Source organism: Hirundo rustica, chromosome 23 (assembly GCF_015227805.2).
Source record: "Hirundo rustica isolate bHirRus1 chromosome 23, bHirRus1.pri.v3, whole genome shotgun sequence".
In the NCBI taxonomy this organism is placed as follows: Eukaryota; Metazoa; Chordata; class Aves; order Passeriformes; family Hirundinidae; genus Hirundo; species Hirundo rustica.
The window spans coordinates 2,814,394-2,833,586 of record NC_053472.1 but is presented as its reverse complement, the minus strand read 5'-3'; the positions used below and the strand labels follow the sequence as shown (position 1 = coordinate 2,833,586).

The following is a 19,193-nucleotide window of genomic DNA, read 5'->3' as shown; positions in this document are numbered from 1 at the left end:
TCATAAAACACTCTTAGTTTTGTTTGCTGCAAACCTAGGTTTGAATCCCAGCATCCAGGCAGAGCTGGGCTTTGAAGAGAATTGGGTTGGAGTCAGGAGTGAATGGTTGAGGCCAGGCTGACTGAAACAGATGAATTGAAGCTGACCTAGGAAGATGGAGATGTTCCCCTCCACACCCCGGCTGTGCCACTTGCATATTTATCTCATTGTGCCCGGTACCACTGGGAATAAATCAGCAGTGAGACATGCAGGGAGCAGCTCTGCTGCCTCTGAGAGCAGAGACCCGCACCAGCATTTACCCACAGCTCCCATCAAACTCCCTGGGAAGTTTTCCGAAACTTGCAGGAATCCAAGAGCCTTCCCTCACCTAATGGTTTTCTCCCCCTCACTTCAGCCCTTAGAAGCAGGAATTTCAAAGGTGAAAAAACATCACCTGCACTGGCCACAGAAGGGAAGACTGAAAATACAGAGAATTTTTATTTCTCCTGGGACCTGCAGCATGAGCAGCCCGGGTAGTTCAGACAGGCTGAGAACAAGTGTTCAGCATTTACCTGCATAACACGGCTGCCAAACCTGCCCGGCAGCACCCGGAGACACGGAGAGTGTGGAGGGCTGAGGAGTGGGAACAGGGCAACTTCCTCCCCAGTTCTGCAGGGATCCCACCCAGCTCCCTTCTGCTCCCAGCCCTCCTGCCCCTGCCCCTTCCAGCAGCAGCACAGGCAGGGTCTGGGAGCTCCCACGAGCTGTCCCAGCAGTGAGACGTTCTGGAAGCTGGTCTGTCTTGGTTGGTTTGTGACAGCGGGGTTGTGTGCAGATATGAAAATCCCAGAATGGTTTGGGTTGGAAGGGACTCTCAAGATAATGCAGCCCCTCTCTCTGCCATGCCAGGGTCAGCTTCCACTATCCCAGGGTGCTCCAAGCCCCGTCCAACCCGGCCTGGAGCACCTCCAGGAATGAGGCAGCCACAGCCTCTCCGGGCAGCATTAAAAACGAGCGGCAGGGCAGGGCTGCCCTGGATGGTGATAGGAGCCACAGGGACGTTTGGGATTGTCTTAGTGAAGCTGAGAGGACCATGCTGGAGAGGATGAGGGTAGGTGGTGGGCAGAGGAACACAAGTGCTGCAGGGCACAAGCCGTTCCTCCAGGGGAATACGAGTTTCCAAGGCACCCTTTATCTCTGCAGAGTCAGTCAGGCACGTTCTTCCCTTCCCTCCCTCTTTATCTTGAAATCTTGGCGGTTTGGCTGCTCTGCTGATAATAAAAGGTTTGGTTTGGGCAAATCCTGCTGCCCTGAGTGTGAGTGGGGCTCCAGGGTGTGCAGTCCCCCAGCTGTGCATCGCACGGGGTTGGTGGTGCCAGCCCAGCAGCTCCATGAGCAGAGAGGCTGTGCTGCCATCCCGGTGTGAGAAAGAGCAGCACACACCAAGGAGGATGGGAAGATGGATTTTCCTTTCTCTCACCTGTGCTGGGGATGCCTTTTGGAGCCTCCCAGGACAGCCCAGAGCATGGTGTTTCCCTCTTCCAGCACGGAGTGTAGGTGGCACAGCTGCTCTCTGATCATTCCTGCATCTCTGTATTTTGTAAATAAGCCCCGAGGCTACGCGGTGGCTTTGTGTTTAGAAACAGGAAAAACAGGGCGATGTGATATCTATTTATTTGTTCTTTTATTAGTTCAGCGCAAGAGCTCACAAAACACTTTGTGAGCATCTATGAAATGAGCCTTGTAATGTTCCCAGGAGAGGGGAGAAGCATTCCTGCTCCACTTGGCTGCAGGGGGAAGCTGAGGGCTCCAACACCCTCCCCGTGTATCCATGGCCAGGGTGAGACCGTGGCAGATGCAGGGGTGGATCCCAGATCCTGCTTTCCATTTCCAGTCTCTGATGCCTGGTAGGGTTCAAACGCATATTCCATGCCCAGGCTCAGCAGCTGCGGTCGAGATCCCCTTTTCTGGCCTTTCTCCTCCTCCTGGGCTAATTTGGGAACGTGATTGTGCCTCCACACCTTGTCCCAGGGAGAGGTTGTTAGGTACTAATGATGGAAAAACCTGTTAAGCACAGGCTGCCCCAAGAAGCTGTGGCTGCCCCTGGATCCCTGGCAGTGTCCAAGGCCAGGTTGGACAGGGCTTGGAGCCATGGAAGTTGTCCCTGCCATGGCACTGGATGTTCTTTAAGGTCCCTCACGGAGATGGGCCACCCACATCCCCTCTGGAAAAGGTCAGTGCCTCTCACCCTCACGGGGAGGAATTTCTTCCTAATATCCAATTTAAACCTGCCCTCTGCCAGGTCAAAGTCATTCCCCTTTGTCCTGTCACTGCCTGCTTCCCAGGGAAGTGAGAAATTTGGGACAGGGCTCTTGGAAGCATCTTTTTAGCAGAGACTGTGCCCTATGATGGGGTTTTTGTTGGTTTGGTTTTGGGTTTGTTTTTTTTTTCCAAGACAATGCCCTTGGTGAAGCAGCCTGAACTTTGGCTGTTTTGATATGGAAATGTTTTGGCAACGAAGCAAAATGTCACATGTCTGTAATGCCCCCCAATTCCTTCCCTCTGGAGTTGGGTTTTCAGGGAAAGAGACCACACAGGAGCTGAAAATTTGCCCAAATGCATTAAATACCATCAGAAATGGCAACAAAACAACAACAAAAAAAATCTTGGCATCGCGGAGAAAATCTTAACATTTTGTTTCATTTAGGAAAAAAAAAAAAATTTAAAAACCCTAAACCATCCTGGATGGTTGTCAGAAATGCTGCAGGGAAATTAAATCCGTGTTTTTCAAGCTTTTAGGGTGATGTTGTAACGGTTCTGCTGTCCCTGGGTGTCCCAGCCACTCTGGGGTCTGCTGGAGCAGCACTGGGTGTTCTCAGAGCTGGTGGTTTTAATTCCTTTAATATTTGGTGCAACTTTAACTGCTCCAGGTGGGTGTCTGCGGAGCTGCCTCGGGTTTGGATTTCACTTGTCAGGTTTACACGTGCTTTAAAGGTGCCATATGCCGGGGTTCAGCGGGGGATTGATGCTGAGCATTAAGTGTAGAGTAATCCCATTAAAATCCCCAGAGATCCTCGTGCTCTGGGTCCTGCTCAACCTCGACCTGCCTTCCCACGCTGTGATCCTGGCTCCAGGCTGGGTTTGTGTGGCCCTGGGGGGATTTTGTGGAAGAGGGAAGGATTTGTGTGTGAATTTAGGGCACAAGGGTGGTGTTGGAGGGGCTGCCTGGGCACTGACTGCTAAACCAGCCCTGAGCCAGGTGTGAGTGAAGAGCTTGAGCCTCCAGTCTGGATTTTCTGGCCTTGGAGCTCAAGCACCACGATCAATATGAAGAACAAGCCGCATTTTTTTCCCCACAATTACCTTAGCAGGTTGTTTTTCCTTTTTTTTCCCCCCCTCTCTTTTGCTAAATTCATGCGATAAAACGCATTAAACGTAACAGCACGGAAAATAAAAGTTCCGTTTGCGGAGAGAGCCTGATTTAGTGTGAAGATAAAACAAGATAAAACAACGGGAAAAATTAAGTGGGACAAATAAATTCTGCTGGGAAGAGGCCGAGGTGAGAGAGGGGGAGGTGTGTGTGTGTGTGGCAGTGGTCAGTGCAGCTGTGAATCCCATTCCTAAGGCTTTCCACCTGGGAAAAGGGAGATGCTTTGCTTTGTACCCTCTCCCACAAACTGGTGGGTGCTCAGCTTTGCCCCAGGACAGTGAGATGTGGCTCTCCCTGCATGGGGAGGGTGGGTATTCCTCCTGCCTCTGCTCGTGCCGTCTCTTTTGGGTGAAAAAATGAGAATATTCGGCAGCGAACGGGAAAAGCACGAAGCGGGGCGGAGGGGTGTGGGGGAAGAGGTGTCGGGATGGATTGCCAAATATGCCGGGGAAAAATTAGCAGCTGCAAGTGTGCAAGAGAAAGGTGGAGAAGAAAAGGAGTAGGGACAGATGGAGAGAAGGAGGGAGAGAAAGAGGAGGTGGGAGGGAAGGGAGGAGGGGATAATAGTGTGGAAAGAAATTAGTAGAAAATCTTATAGCCCCGAGCCCAGACACCATCTGGATGGTGCAGGGTACCGAGACACAGCTCCACGTTCACCATGCAGGTGTCACATATGTCTTGGCCAGGTAGGGTGGCCAAGATGCTCAGGATTCCCCAAGCCCCAGGAGATGGATGTCTTAAAGGAGCCCAGTTTTGGGATAAAAGAGCCAGTGGCTGTCTGCCAGCTGGGGACCAGAGAGGAGCTGTTGTTGTTGTTGAAAAAGCTTGTCTGGGGTGTCCAGAGGGAGATCTGGAGAACTTCCACTTCTGCCGGTGCTGGAGGGCGAATCCCTGGGAGCAAAGATTGCTCTTTGATTAAACAAGCACGAGGTCTCCAAGGATTGCTCTTCCCTACAGCTCTGCCGGGTTTTTGCTTTCCTGGGTGCAGCATTAACCCCTTCTGTTTGAACAGGGCTGAACGGCTGAGAGACAGCAAAGTTCATCTCAGAGAAAGGGAAAAAATAGAAGAAAGAATGTTCTTTCCCGTTATCTTTGCCTTAGGATTTAATTTTCTTTTCCTGCTGAGGACTGTGACAAGCACACGGTTTGTTGTGCGCACTGAGGGAAAGCTGCTGTCCTAGGGTGAAGCACATGTCAGTGGTGCAGCTGTGTCCATGTTTCCTAGCATTCCCCTACCCAGGCAGGTTTAAAAGGGGTGAGAAATAGTCCTCGGATCTCTTTTGGGAGAGGCAGTGTCCCAAAGGAGGAGGTGGCACTTGCTGGCCGAGCGTGCAGCATCCCAGTGGTACTGCCTTCACTCCCTCCCGCACTGCACTGACCCCGGGGGAGCTGCTCCGTGAGCATTTCAGTGCTCCCTGAGCTGTGTGGGGAAAGGGGAAATAACCTGGAAGCAGGAATGAGGCTGGGGAATGAACCCCAGGGTGCCCATCCGCAGGTGGCAGCGGCTGCAGGCTGCTGCCCGGTGCGATGCTGTGGCCGAGCTCCCTGGGCTCTGGTCCCTCACTAATTACTTCCGGGCCTGTACTCCTGACATTTGCAGGCTCCTGATTAGAGCAACGAGGGAGAAATCTGGGAGGGAGAGGGAGGCCAAACTGCACCACTAATAAAAGGCGAGATTGACAATCGGCTGGGAGGTGCAGGGACTCGTCCTTGCCGGCTCGGTTTCTTTCTGAGCCTCTGGGATGATGAGAGAAGGTCAGGGCTCGTTAACGTCACCGTGAGGAGCGGGATCCGCCACTGCCATATGCCTGGTGCCCCCAGGGCCTGTGCCAGCCTCGAGTCCCTCTCAGCCAGGCGATATTTTTAGCCATGGACCTGAACTGAAGCCACCCCGTACAACCTCAGGTCTGCCACTGTCTCGGTGCAAAAGCGCCTCTGCTGGCTTTGTGCTTCGTGCAAATTTTGCAGCCTTCCTGGATTGCGAGTGTTTTTTCCCTTGCCCTTTTCTCTCCCACGTCCCATCCCGCTCCCTTCATTCGATGGCAGTGCAGTCACTGGGGAGGTTCTGTTAACCCCAGCAGTGGGGCTGGCACGTGTTGGTGATGGGCTGGCACATGTTGGTGATGGGCTGGCACGTGTTGGTGGTGGGCTGGCCCGGAGTACCAAGCCAGGAGAGGCTCCTCTGGGTGCCAGCAGCACTGCTGGGTGCCCAAAGTGGCCTCTGGGATGAGCGTGGTTGAGCCCTGTCTCCTGCAGTCTCCTGCACAGCCATTCCAGGCTGTTTGGTCCCTACCCAGTTACATGAATATGGATCACATGAATTTTCCAGCCCTCTCCCCATATCCTCTTACCTGTCTGTAGCAGCCAGTTTTGTTCTCTGTCCATTTATTCCCTGCCTTTGCATCCATTCATGGATCCATGGCTCTCCAGCCTCCTCAGAGTCTCTTGGTGAGGCAGACAGGCTTTTTCTCCCCTATAAATCTTCCCTCTCCTGGACTGCTCTGGCTCTGGCAGCCTTTGTGCTACGTGCACTCCACATCTACAGCTTCTATCCCAAGGGATAAACACCATTTTACCCAGCAGAGCCTGTGGCCCCTGCAGCATCCTTGTCCCCTGGAGCTAATCCTGCCGCTGGGTGAGGGCCTGTGGTCTCACTGCTGGGGGCTTCCATGGGTTTGTGCTGGCTCCTGCTGCTCCCTCCCTTCCAGCAGACACAGCTCCTCCGTGGAGCAGCTCAGGAAAGGGACGGAGTGTCCTTTCTTCCTCTCCCATCTTCCCACCCCCCAAAGAATCCCAGGCACGGAAGCAGCCCACCTGCACTTTCGGGGTTAAGCCAACTTTTCAGCTGCTGAAGAGCTTTCTGCTGGAAAACTCAGCCCTGCTTTTCCCCGTGCTTCCCTGGGCTCCCAGGCTGTCCTGTTTATCCAAGCTGCAGCGAGCATCCCTCTGGTGCTGGAGCTGGTGCCAACACAGGTCTCTGCAGTGCCAGCCCATGGCTAGTGGAGGTTTAGGGTCACTGAGCCCCACTGCCACCTACAAAGGACCTGCTCTGCTGAAGGTTGGGCTTGGGATCACTGAATACCCCTTGCAAAACCCCTTTTTCAGGTCTAACAGCTGTGTTTGGATCTCTGGATGAGGTCAGGGTCCTGAATTAGTTAAAATTCCTTTTCTAGTGGCTATTTTCCCTCTGGAAGGGGCAGGTTCCCTGGAATACACCAGCGGAGGAGGCAGATGTCCTTTGGAGGAAGCCACCCAGCCAAGGTCCAGCCTGGCTTGGGAGTGAGGAACTGTGTAACCCCGGCAGTGTGGAGTTAGTTTTCTTCTGTGGGCACACACAGCTGTGTCTGGATGGCCACCAAGGTCTTGGCACTCTCAGTTGCTCTTTGAGGAGATAAAAGGTGGTCTGTGGGTGTCTCCAAAGGAGGAAATTCGTTGAAATTGATTGTTGATGCTCTGCCGTGAGTGGCAGGGTGGAAAGCCTTTGAGCTTCCTAATTCAAGGATCTCAGTGTCAGGGAGCAGGGACAGACAGGCAGAAGCTTTGGTGTCTTTTACACCGTCATCCCGTGGAGCAGGGACGTGGGGAGACAAAAGCAGAGCCAGTCCCCCGCGGGGATGTGCATCAACAAGTGGATGCAGGGAAAGATGCTGGGGTGGGCGAGGGTGCGGGCAACCTGCTGCTCTTGTGGGGCCGTGGGGAAGGCTCGGGGGAGCGTGGTGTGAGAAAAGCCCGCTCTGCAGCGGGGCTGAAGGCTTGGGGGGGGGGGGGGGGGGGGGGGGGGGGGGGGGTCGTCCCTCGGCTGGTGCCATCCCCGGTCGCTGTGCGGGAGCGCGGCGCGGCGGGGGTTAATGTGCGTGTCCTCCTGCGCATCCCGCCCCGCTGCCGCCCGCCCGCCCGTGTGCGGGGCTCGGGCCGTGCGGGAGCCGAGGCGCCGGGCAGCGCTGGAGCCGCTGCCATGACAACCCCGGGGATGCTGCCGGCCGGGGCCGGGGTGCTGCCGCCGCCCCCCCGCGCCCCGCTGCTCGCCTGAGCCGCAGCCGGAGCAGCCGCCGGCCCCGCGGGGGCTCCGGGACCCTCTGGGCACAGCCGAGGAGCATCGGGGACATCGCCTGCAGCTCCGCGGGGAAGTTTCGATCTTGCGACAGAACCGGGATTTTGGGGAGCTTTATTTTTTTATTTTTTTATTTTTTAAAAATTTATTTTTTATTTTTTTAATTCTCCTTTCCCTCTGTGATTTAAACAAAAGCGGAAAGAGCCGGAGAACAGCCCAGCCCCGGCCCGCTGTGCCGGCCCCCGGCGCCGATGCCGCCCTCCCCTTCCTTTCACAGACACTCACGTTTCCTCCGTGGGTTATAAACTTTTGATGCCAGATCTCCGCAGCGCCTGCCCAGCTGCAGCTGAAAGTAGCGTCTCTCCAGCAGCCGCACATCTGTGACCTTCATCTCGTGCTCCGCACCTTCTCTCCTCCTCTTCCTCCTCCTCCCCCCGGCCCTCCCGTCCTCCTCCCTCGCCCGAGGACAGCGGGACTCCCTCCGATGCCGCTCGGCAGGCTCAGCGCTCGCAGCCAGCCTTGCCGGGGGCTCTCCTGATCTCCGTGGAGCTCCGCAGCGCTCGCCCCGGTGGTTTTGCTCCCCCCCATCCCTCCTCTCCACCCACCCCTTCCCCCTTTTCGCCTTGTCGGGTGTGTTTTTTGCCTGTTGGAAAAGTCCCCGCTGCCCAGGATGGGGGTCGGTGGGTGCTTGGCCCTGCCCTGGAGGTGCCTGGTCGTCCTCTGTCTCAGGCTGCTCTTCCTTGTGCCCGCAGGAGTGCCCGTGCGCAGCGGAGATGCCACCTTCCCCAAAGCCATGGACAACGTGACAGTGCGGCAAGGGGAGAGCGCCACGCTCAGGTAGGAGCAGCTGCCCGGGGGCCTCGGGGGGGACGCGGGGGTCCTGCTTGCGGCTTTTGGGGGATGCTCCGTGCCCGCCGGGGCCGCCAGAGGGTCCTGGGACCGGCTGGAGACTTCGCACGTGTCCCAGGGGCTCGTCCCCGTCGCGGCCGGGGATGGCAGCGTGTCCCCGTCGCGGTGGGGTCACCCCGTCGGAGCGGTTTTGGAGGGACGGACGCGCCGGTGCTTTCGGGGCTGCAGCGTCCTGGGGGGGGGGGGTCTGCGGGTTCCAGACGAGGAGCCGACACAGGGGTCCAGGTGGCAGACAGCGAGTTAGCGCTGCCTGACGCTCCCAAAGTTGTGCCTGCGTGGGAGGGGAGCGGGGTCCGTGCTCCTGGCAGCGGTGCCAGCCTGTGCTGCCAGCAGCTTTCCAGGGCTGCCATGCCTCCGAGGTGCCAGCGTTTGCCTCGATCGCTTTATAGTCTCCGCACGAACCCGTTAATATCAAATCAATCTTTTACTCCAGGGGTGCATCTTATGAATTCTGATGGATGCTTCCCCTCACGTTGTTTGCTGTAGGAGAAACACAGGCGGTTGATATGCAGATGGGTCGCTCCTGCGCCTCGCAGCGCAGCCGAGCACCCCTGCGATTCCCTGAACGAGTTACAGGTGTACTCGGTGCATCGCCCAGGCAGCACGGCAGCCCTGCACAGGCATTGCAGCAGCGGGGCCGGCCGAGCAGGGAGCAGCCCTGCCTTTTTTTGGAGGGTGTTGGGGAGGCAGAGCTCTGCTCGGGCTTTGGGTCGTGCTGTGCGTGCTCCGGGCAGCCCCGGGAGGAGCCGAGCTGGTTAATCCGGGAGCCGTGGGACTTGGGGAAGGAGCTCGGGGATGGTGGGACGTGAGAGCCCGGAGGAGTTCATCTGCTTTCCCTGCAGCAGCGGGCGGCGTGCGCCCCTCTCCCGAAGCTGGGTTCTCCCTCGCTCAGACCCGGAGGAGCAGGGCTGCAGCAGAGAGCAGCTGCTGTTCCCAGAGCCAGGCACGGCACAGGCAGAGCCCGTCACGCTCTCCGTGAGCAGCCGCTGGTGCTGCTTTGAGCAGAGGGTGCCGTGCTCTCCTGGGCCGGGCAGGTTTTCCCTGCCTGAGGTGGGTTTGTAGGGGAATTGTGCGGTGCTTACGGGAATCAGGATCTGTGGGTTCCGTGCTGCGGAGGGAGGTGTTGGTTGCCTGTCTGCCCTCTTCCCTCCACGGCCACTGCCAGACTTCGGGATGCTGTCCCTTTTCTGTGGTCGCTGCCAGGGACACGCTGGAACACACTTGTCATCGCTCTGTGTGCCTGGGGGCTGTGGCACAGCTGGGGAGCAGAGGGCTCTGGCTCCTTGTGCTCTTCCTAATTGAACTGCAATGATGATTAACCTGAGCCCTGTGAGCAAGGCAGTTAAAAAAAGGACAATCCCCCTGAGACGTGCCTTTGGCCCCGGCGCTCTTTTCCTCGCTGTCGGAATTTGTCTCCCTGGTGAAGTGTGGGGCTCTGGGAGGTGATGCTGGTGGCAGTCAGAGCAGGATGGGTGCTTGTGCCTCCTGCTCCCTGGGGAGCCCCTGCAAGTCCAGCCGAGCCTGCTGCCAGCAGAGGGCTGACTTGGATCTCCTTTTTTCTTTTTCTTTTTTTTTTTTTTTTTTTTCTTTTGTTTTTCTTCTTACTATATTTATTTCTGAGCTTCTGTCCCCTTTTCTGTGCTGTTTTCAGGAGGGGATGTTTGTGAAGTGGAGTGGTGGGAGATTTTAGCCTTCCCCTAAGAAACGCTGCATCCCCTAAGTGCTGACACTTAGGGGAAGCCGCTGCCCCAGAAGCACCTGGTTTTATCCATTTCCCCCCTTGGCATCTGCTCCTGCCCAGGCTCTCCAGTGCATCTTTTTCATGCTCCTACCCCCTCCCTTCTCCTCCTCAAGGCCAGCTTTCCCCTGCTGCAGGCAGGTTTCTGCCTCCAGCTCCCATTTGCTCCCAGTCTGCTCCATCTTTTCTTGCGCTGCTCTTTCCCTGTGGTCCTTCTCTTCCCTCCTCTTCCTGTTTCCCTGCTGCTGCCCCTCTGCAGCCTCTGGGTGCCAAGTAGTTTTCCACCTTCCCTTGGGATCTGGAGATGGGCAGGAAATTGCACACAGCAAGCCAAAGAGATGGCATCAGTGGGGGCTTGAAGGCGGGAGGACAAAGGTGCAGCATCTCCAGGATGCGGCTGATGTTTATTTTCAGGCTGTGCTTTCCTGTGAGGAGCCAGGCAGGGAGAAGTGCCCTGGGAAGACTTTCCCAGTGAGTGGTGTTATTGCTAAATGGTGTTTTCTCCTGTGCTGCCACAGGAGGAGGTGGTGGTGTCCTCTGCTGTCCTCCCTGCAAATGACACTTTTCTTGGGGCTCAAACCGAGGAGATGAGCTTGGAAAAACTGAGAGCCATATTCCTAGCGTTTAGCTCTTGCAGAATGAGCCTCAGTCCTGCTAGGTCTGGATGGCCAGGTTCTCTCCCTCATCCTGGCTGTGAGGTGGGCTGAGCCTGCACATCTCCCTGGCTCCTGTAGGGTTGGTGAAAGCTCTTTGCTTTCCAAGATCAGCCCTTTAACTGCCCCTTGAACTGCAGAAAGGAGCTGGGAGAGCGAGCAGACCTGCGTGAAAGTGGTGGAGGAAACCTGGAGGCTTTTCAGGCTGTTTGTGGGTTTCCTGTATTGGATTTTGGGCGCTTCCATTTCCAGCTCTCCACCCTTTTGCTCAGCAAAATCCTCGCAGAAACTCAGGCTCCACCTACAGGCAACTTGCAGGTCATCTTGGATCAGCAACAAATAATTTCTGTTTTAAGCAGAGATTGTTGGTAAATCACTCCTTTTTGTTGTGAGAACAAACAATTCCCATAATACTCAGGCACCTTTCCTCTCTTGGGAGCTAAAGGCAGTATGGAAATTCTCTGTGTACTGTTAGAAATAAAACCAAGCTGCCTCTTCCCTGACTTAGGAACACAAAGCTCAGGTGTTGAGATGGTGGGAGTAACTCGTGTTACCCACCAGTTTGGGACATGAAACGGAACAAAGGGATGTTGGAGATGGTCACTTTTTAATCTCCCACTGGGATTTGATGTGGAGACAAGGATTAAGTGCCTGCTTTTGGGAAGAATGCCATTGAGTCTTGGCTTTCTCCACATGCTGCTCGTTGGACGTGTGCTCTAGGGTTGCTGTGGGGGCATCACAGTGGGTTGATCCTACCTGGAAACCTTGGTTGGGTTTTATCCCATTGCGTCCCAGTGGTGGAAGTGTCTCCACGAGCCGAAGGGGGAACCGGCAAATATTCCCACGGTGTTAAAACGGGCATGGGAATGGGATGGTGCTGCTGGCAAACCGACCTTTACAGCAGTCATCAGTACAGTTCATAAAGACGTAAACCACCAGCTGCTCAAAATTTCAGGGCTTTATGGTTTTATCGGTGTTTAAGAAATATTGTTGGGGTTTTTTTTTAAGGGAGAGAGTGTGTTTTAGAGGTTGGAGGGATTAGCTGGGAGATGGGGTGTGCTGAGTTTTCTCCGTGGCTGTCACTGCAGGGACACCAGGACTTAAGGAGGCCCCTCTGTTGTTCTCATCCTCAGCTTCCCCATCTGTCGAATGACCCAGGGGGTTTATCAGTGATGATTAGAGGAATGGGTACTCCTAAGTGATGCTAAGGGAAGTATAAATAGGCTTTTTTCCAGCTTAAATAATACAGAGCTGTTTATCTCTGTATATAAGGGCAAATTTTCATATCAAATCCTTGGGCTCGTCTGCTTCTGGTGAACCCATGGCCTCTCCCACTGCCTGTCCATGAAGGTGACCAAGAAGTCAGGACAGCTTTGCTCGTTCCCATCCAAGGCTCCGTGCCTGGCTGTACTCTGTCAATTAGCGAGTGCGAGAACAATTCCAATTAAAAATAAAAAGCCCGAATAAAACATCACGAGATGGTGTTCTTCCATTTATTTTCGCAATTATAGTTTTAATTATTTCTGACAATGCTGCTTTGATTCTTCTTCTTCTTCTTTTTTTTTTTTTTTTCTTCCTTTTGGTGTAATAACCTACCGCAGTCTATTTTCCAGCACACGACGAGACCTCAGTAAAATACAACCAGCAGGAGCAGGCGTCAGGATCACAGTCTCCAGGCATAGGTCTGGGAAGTCAGGAAACCACATTTTTTTTTTTTTGCCTCTTTTTTTCAGTCAAACAGCCGATATTCCGTGTAGCTACCTGTTAATGGGGGTTGTGACACTCACCTGCCGCCCTGCAACAGCAGCCACGGACCCGGCAGAGAAAAGAAGCGTTAATGCAGCCACGTCTCCGCTGTTAAATCCTTGCTGGGGAGCGGGAAGAGAGTCACCGCTCTTTGTGTGAAAATGCTAAAAGCGTGGGGATTAGCGCAGAGCAGATTAGTGAGGACTTGCTCCATTGCTGCCCCTTCCTTTCCCCCACCCCCCCGCCACCTCCCTCTCCTACCCAAAAAGTTTTCTGGAGCAGCTAAATATATACCTGCCGTTTCCAAGGTAGAGCTCGCTGCGTGGCAGAGCTGTAATTGGCGACTCAGGGAAATTACAGCCACGGATTCTGGCATTTGGATCCTCCTGGCTGGCATAATAATTTCTCCCTAGGTAGCTGGTATTTAACTTGTCTTATCTGCTCCTGATAGTTGTAATTACAGTGCCCGCTAATTTCACCGAATATTGCAGCCGCTGGAAGGGTGGTTGGAGAAAGGTCAGGGGGTTGCAGGAGGGCTCCTTCCTCCCCAGCCCGCTGCACCGATGATGCTGCCAAAATGCAGATGCTGAGCCCGTGGAGCTGGTATCCAATATCCCTGGCTGTGCCCTTTCCCACTTTGGTGGGGCTGGAGCAGCCTCACAACCCCGTTGTCCTTGTTGGCATCGGGGAGGGACGTGCTGGATTGAGGTTTAAGTACTGGTGTCCTTCGCTGTGGGGTGAATGTTGGTGTCCAGCTCACGTCAGGGCTGGCTGGTTTGTGTGAGGTCACTTCTTGGTTGTGAGAGGCTGGTAGTCACTGATGTCACCACTTTGTGGTTCATTGTCCCTGAGGTTGGTTGTCATTGATGTTGGCTGTCCCTGGGGCTGCTTGTCCCTGAGGTTGTTGTTCATTGTCCCTAAGGTTGGTTGTTCCTCTGTTGGTTGACTCCGAGAATGGTGTTCCCTGCAGTTTGTTGTCCTTGTGGCTGGTTGCCCCTGAGATTGGTGCTCCCTGTGGTTCATTGTCCCTGAGGTTGCTGCTCCCTGTGGTTCATTGTCCCTAGGGCTGGTGTTCCCTGTGGTTCATTGTCCCTGCAGTTGGTTGTCCCTAATGTTGGTGTTCCCTGCATTTCCTTGTCCCCAACACTGGTTGTCCCTGCTCCAAGAGCACAGTCCTGCTGTTCAAGGGGAAGATTCCAGTCTGGCTTTGAGGAGTTTCAGGGCTGGCTTTGGGGAATTCGCCTTCAGCCAGCAAGGCTTGGGCTGGTGCCTGTGCCAACCTTTCTCCTGCTGAGCCAGCACCAGGCAGGTTTTACGTGGGTGTAGGGCTGGACTCGGTGTCAGAGAGCTGGGGAGTCCTGCTGACACAGGCTGGAACCGCAACACTGAGGGTTCGCTGCAGAAAATGCTGGTTTTGAGAGCACAGCGAGCTGGTGGGGCTCTGCAGAGGGAGGAGGGGACCCTCACTGTCACATCTCCCAGGGCCAGGATTCAAGCTCTGGGAAGGTTCTCTTGTCTAGCCAAAAAAATCCCCACCCCCCACACGAAGTTTTTAAGCTCCATTAAACAGCAATAGTTCCTAGTGGTGATATTTACCTCCCAGGGATGAGACTGAACTGTTGGTAATCCTTGCGCTATAGGGTACAGAGATCTTTTTGCAAGGATAATAAACTCCCTGGTAATAGCTGTCCTTCCCCTGGATCACGAACACTCCTCCAGGAGCTCAGGGCTTTGTTTCTGGAACAGGATTAGGTGTTAACGCTGCAAAACCAAACGGGGGCACAGTGGCTGTCTTTCACATTCCTGCTTTCCAAAGAGTTTCTCTGTTCCCTTGGCTGTTCTCACAGTTTGCCGCCTCCTTGCATTCCTCAGCCCTAAACCACGGATGCTTTTTACAACAGCTGGACATATTGTTTTAAGTGATAATCTTTAGATACTGCAGCCTAGCAGACAGTTCATAAGAAATATCTGATTCGGTGACTATCACTTTCTCCTCTGTCCTTGTGAGCAGCCTTTGAGGGTTAGGATGTGCTGGATTGTTGTGGGTTTTTTTTTTCTTCTTATTTTTTTTTTTTTTTTTAAATGAGAAAAATAATTTCCCCACAGCCCCTGTCAACAATTTTTAGCCTTAATGGGTTGTTTACTGCAAGCTGGATTTGATATGTAGGTCTTGTCTTTCTTGATAGAACCCTTCAAGGTTGACTCTTCAGTGCAAAGCACTCACATTTTATATTTCTGTTTTCCTATGAATATTCCCCAAGATTTGCTTAAAATGAGTTGTTTCCATGACTATGCTCACTTGACGGACTTGTTCCTCGGGATACAAATGGGTCTCCAAGTCTATTTCTCTGTGGAGGGGGAGGATAATGAGAACAACATCTGTTGTGGTGTAAGCTGTAAATTCAAGATATTTTTTTCTCATCCTGTAAAAGATCAGCAAATTGTGCTGATGCTGATGAGGTACTTTGTGCCGTCTCCAGCGCTGGTGGGTTCAGAGTGGGGACACTTGAGGACATGTCACACATCTTGCTTTTTCTTCTCATGGTGTGCCAAGGCTTGTGTGTCGCCTCCAGGCTGGAGCTGGGGAGAAGGGGAATGGGAGAAGAAGTGGAAGAGAAGAAAGAATAGGAAGGGGGAAAGAAAAATGTCAGGTGGAAGAAGGGAGTGGGTAAAAAGTCAGGGCGTTGCAAAGGGTCCACTGAAGAAAAATCTGTGACTGGTAACACTCAGTGTGTGAAGTTCAGCATTGAGGGATGAGCTCCTGACTTAAAGCCCGCCAGGCAGCACAGAAATGTGGGGGGTTTGGCTTCAGCCAGCTGCTACCCGAGTTCCAGTGGGATAATGCATCCCCTCACCGTTTTTTTTTAATATTTTCCCCGTGTTGTGTGCATGTGTGTGTATATATATTTATTTATATAAAAATCTAACAAATTTCTAACCCATATAAATCCAATTACCCATGTTTTGCCTGCAGGGAGCGAGGGAGATTAATGTTTGGTATTTTGGCAGGAATGTAAAAAGAAATAGGTGGTAATAACAATGAAGGCTCATAAAAAGGAGCCGATAGTCGTGTCTGCGCCCGGAACCCGGCCGTAATTCTCCTGGGGATTTGTCGGCAGAGTGCCCTGCTCCCATGGAGGGGCAGGAAAGAGCCAGGAGTGCTTCCTGGGCACTTGAGCATCCATCCTTCCAGTGAAGGTTCCATTAATGCGATAATAATAGAGGCTGATAAAGAAAAATGGTTTATGCTCCCGGGGCACCTTCTTGTGACAGATCCTGCTCTGTGTCAGGGCTCGTAGGAGCCACAGGAATGTGCTCCTCTTTATCCCTGTTTCACTGAGAGGCGAGTCCCAGGAAAGGAGGATGGATGTGGAAGGAGAGGAGGGAGCTGAGCTCTCCACCCTCTGTGATAAGTTCATGCTGGTGCTGGCCCCTGCAGGTCTGGCTTGGAGAGACACGGCCTGGAGAGTTTGAGGCAGGAGTTGGGAATGCCAGCGCTGCGCTCTCATCAGGTTTCCACTCAGAGTCCTTTCCTGCAGAGTCTCTTCCCTTCCCTCTCATAAACCCAGGAACCTGAGATGCCTTTTCCTGCAGCTCTCACTGATGGGACAGTAGCTTTGTTGGAGGATCAGGAGTCACTGCAAGGCTGTTCCCATCTCATCCCATCACTGCTTGGCCTCATCCCCTCGAGCCCGTGGCCCGTCCCATGTGGTGCCACAGTCAAAGAGGCTGTTGTGGCAGAACGCTATCGAGTCACAGCTTTCTCTGCTCCCTGCTCATTGGGGTTGCTGTGGGGACATCGCTGGCAGGCCATGGTTGGCCATCCCGGTGGGTTGATCCTGCCTGGAAGCCTTGGTTGGGTTTCTATCCCAGCTGCATCGCTGTGGTGGAAACATCTCCACTGACAGGCTGCAAGGCGCTTGAGCTTACCAGGCACCTCCACTCCCTCAGCTTCAACACTTGGGAGCCAGTCACTCATCCTCCTCCCCTGCCACCCTCCCTCTGCTGTCTGGGTGACTTCCCTGCGCTGTTGTTGTCCCTTGTGTGGCGGGTGGCACCTGCACAGCTCCTGAGCTGTCACCCTTGGTCACGTATTAATCACGGTTCAGATATCGTGTCCCTACAGCGGGTTCTGCCTTCTCTGCAGGCTTTGCATCAGGCTCCTCGCTCTCCGTTTATTACCACCACCAGTTTTACAACCCACTTTATCAGATGACTTTTTATTTTTTTTTTCCCCTTTCTTAAAGAGCATAACCCATGAGCAACTCATCATTTCCGAGAGAGGGAGAGTGCCGTTAGCGGGAGAGCAAGGGCTCCATGCTCGTACCTGAAATGAAGAGCCTGGTGTTGCATTTAATTCAATCAAGGCAGTTAAAGCCGAGATTTAAAGTCCTTTGTGTGATCACAGGAGTTGCTCTGATGCGGCAGCAGGTAGAAGGAAAGATTGAGCCCGTTTCTGAGGAGACTCGGAGTTACTGTTGGAGGCAGCCAGGCCTGGGGCTGACTGCGGAAGCTCTTAGCATTCACAGCGCGTCCCATCTCTGTCTCCGTCACCCTCCCTGCTCCTTCTCCTCATCCCCGTATATTCCTTTAAGTAGAATTGATTCGTTTGCCTTTTTTTTTTTTTTTTTTTTTTTTAAACTGGGGGGAAGGCTGGTTTTAATTAATATTCTCAACTGTATGATAATTGCGCTGACTGGTCCCATCGCTGTCTGAGTCACCCTCTCCTCCCTTGTTCTTGCGGGAAGGCTCTTTGGACTTAATTAAAGTTAGGGATCCAGGGCTAGTGGGAACAGCAGGAGTCTTGCAGGGTTTTTGATGAAATGATTGCTGTGGGGGAAGCGGCTATTTCCTACCCTGAGCTGTAGACTGTGGTGCTGAGACAGAGTTATGACCATCTGGCTTGGCCGCCTGCTTTACAGGGGCTGCTGCATCTCATCCTTCATTTCCCACCCTGTGCTCACAAATCCTTCCTGGACACCCCAGCCCTTGTTTTGGGGTGAGAGGAGACCAATTTCAGTGTTGCTCCTGCTTAGAGACATCCCCTCCTTGAGGGAGTGTGTCTTGGGGCATCACTGTCTGAGCTCCCCGTGCCCAGCCCCAGTAGGGTGTTGCAGGTCGTGGTGGGGAATTTTGGAGGGATAAGGGTGTAAAGCTGCACGAACTCAGCAGTTCTTTTTCATCTCTGGTTTCAGCACTGGTGCTTGCAGACAGCGCTGCCACCAGAGCTCAAATGCCGCCCAAGCGAGAGCTTAACAAGCTCCGAGAGCTGTCCAGAAAGTTATCCTGACACCAAGTGACAGACTCTCAATTGATATCCTCTGGAGACTTTAAACTCACTTCTGCGAGGTTTCCAGAGCTGGTTTTGTCTCATACCTGAAGAATCCTTTATCTGCTACGACGCCTCGCCTGCCTCGTCTCATTGCTCTTGACGTTTCTTTGTTGCCTGCTGCAGCTTGGGTAAACTCCGCTGCAAAACTATTTAAGAGGGGTTTCTCTCAGCCTTTGCTCAGCTCTCTTGCTGGAGTTCTGGCAGAAATCACCTGGGCTGATGCTGTTCCTGCTTGGCTCTGCGGGGAAGTGGCTGGAGTGATGTCAGGAACACTGCTGCTCATCCCAGAGGGCAGGGAATGCTAGAGAACCTTGGGGAAGGGCAGATATAGCGATGGGTGTAGAAAAGGGAGAGAAACTATCGTAGGAGATCGCTCACCATCCATCCTGGCAAAGCTCTGGAGCAAACAAGCAAAATTATTAGTGATCAGCTGGAACAGACAAGAAGCTGTGCCACAGCCAGCAGAGATTTGTCAAGGAGAAATTGTGTCAGACGAATCGAATCTCGTCTGTACCACGGAGTAAGGAGCCTGGTGGGATGGGGGGAGCAGGAGGTGCCTCAGATGGTGACCCAGACAAGGCTGGAGCTGCTGCCCTGTGTGAGAGTGGGAAACTTGAGATGGAAATTACTCTCTGGGACGGCTGTAAGTAAGCAGGCTGGGAGTTTCAAGGTGCTTCCCTTCTTCTGAGACCCAGCCCAGTGTAAGATCCATTCCCAGCTGGTAGGAAAAGCCACTTTTGCAGCAGTTTCAGGCTGCAGCTGGCTGGTGACATCCTGCTGGATGGCACAGAGAGCTTGGAGAACTGGCTTTATGTCCTGAGTCTGTGCAGGAGTGTTCCTGTTCACAGCATCATTGTGCTGCAGTACTGGCATTTTGGGATGCCACCATGGACTCTGCATGTTTCTGAAGTTGAGGTGTGCAGTTGCTGATGTCTCGTTCTAGTCCCCATCCTGTGGTGCCCTGAGTGTGAAGGTCCGTGATGGAGTGTATTGATTTTCCTTCCGTGCAGTGGGGTTTTCCAGCCTGCTGCAGGATGGGTGCTGGCCTCGTCCTGCTGCCTCCTGCTGCCTTTCCCTGTGGTGTTCCCAAGCAGCATCACTTTTCTCCTCTCCTTGCTGTGGGTGTCATGCTGCAGCACCCAGCCATGTCTGGACCCCTTCCCCAGTCACGTCAGACCCACTGTGTACAAGACAGACTTTTAAGAGGCAGCTGGGGCCTGCCCAAACTCTATAACTGAGGTTGGACACTCTCAGGGGTGCAGTTGAGGCATTTTCCTTGATTTTGCTTTTATTGCCTGGTAAATCAGCGATGGGGCCAGCCAGTCTGCAGGAAGCAGCTCTGTGCAGTGAAAGGT

General features: G+C 53.6%; 1 protein-coding gene across 8 annotated transcripts in view; it reads left to right on the top strand.

The window, feature by feature from the left end:
* The window catches only part of LOC120762462 (opioid-binding protein/cell adhesion molecule homolog), a 298,800-nt gene that overhangs the window by 183,367 nt on the left and 96,240 nt on the right, over nt 1-19,193 (top strand). For 2 of the 8 annotated variants that reach the window (XM_040084895.2, XM_040084893.2), the window contains exon 2: nt 8,213-8,297. In XM_040084895.2, coding sequence (XP_039940829.1) covers nt 8,213-8,297 — 85 coding nt within the window. The other 6 variants (XM_040084892.2, XM_040084891.2, XM_040084897.1 and 3 more) reach the window with 5 other exon arrangements.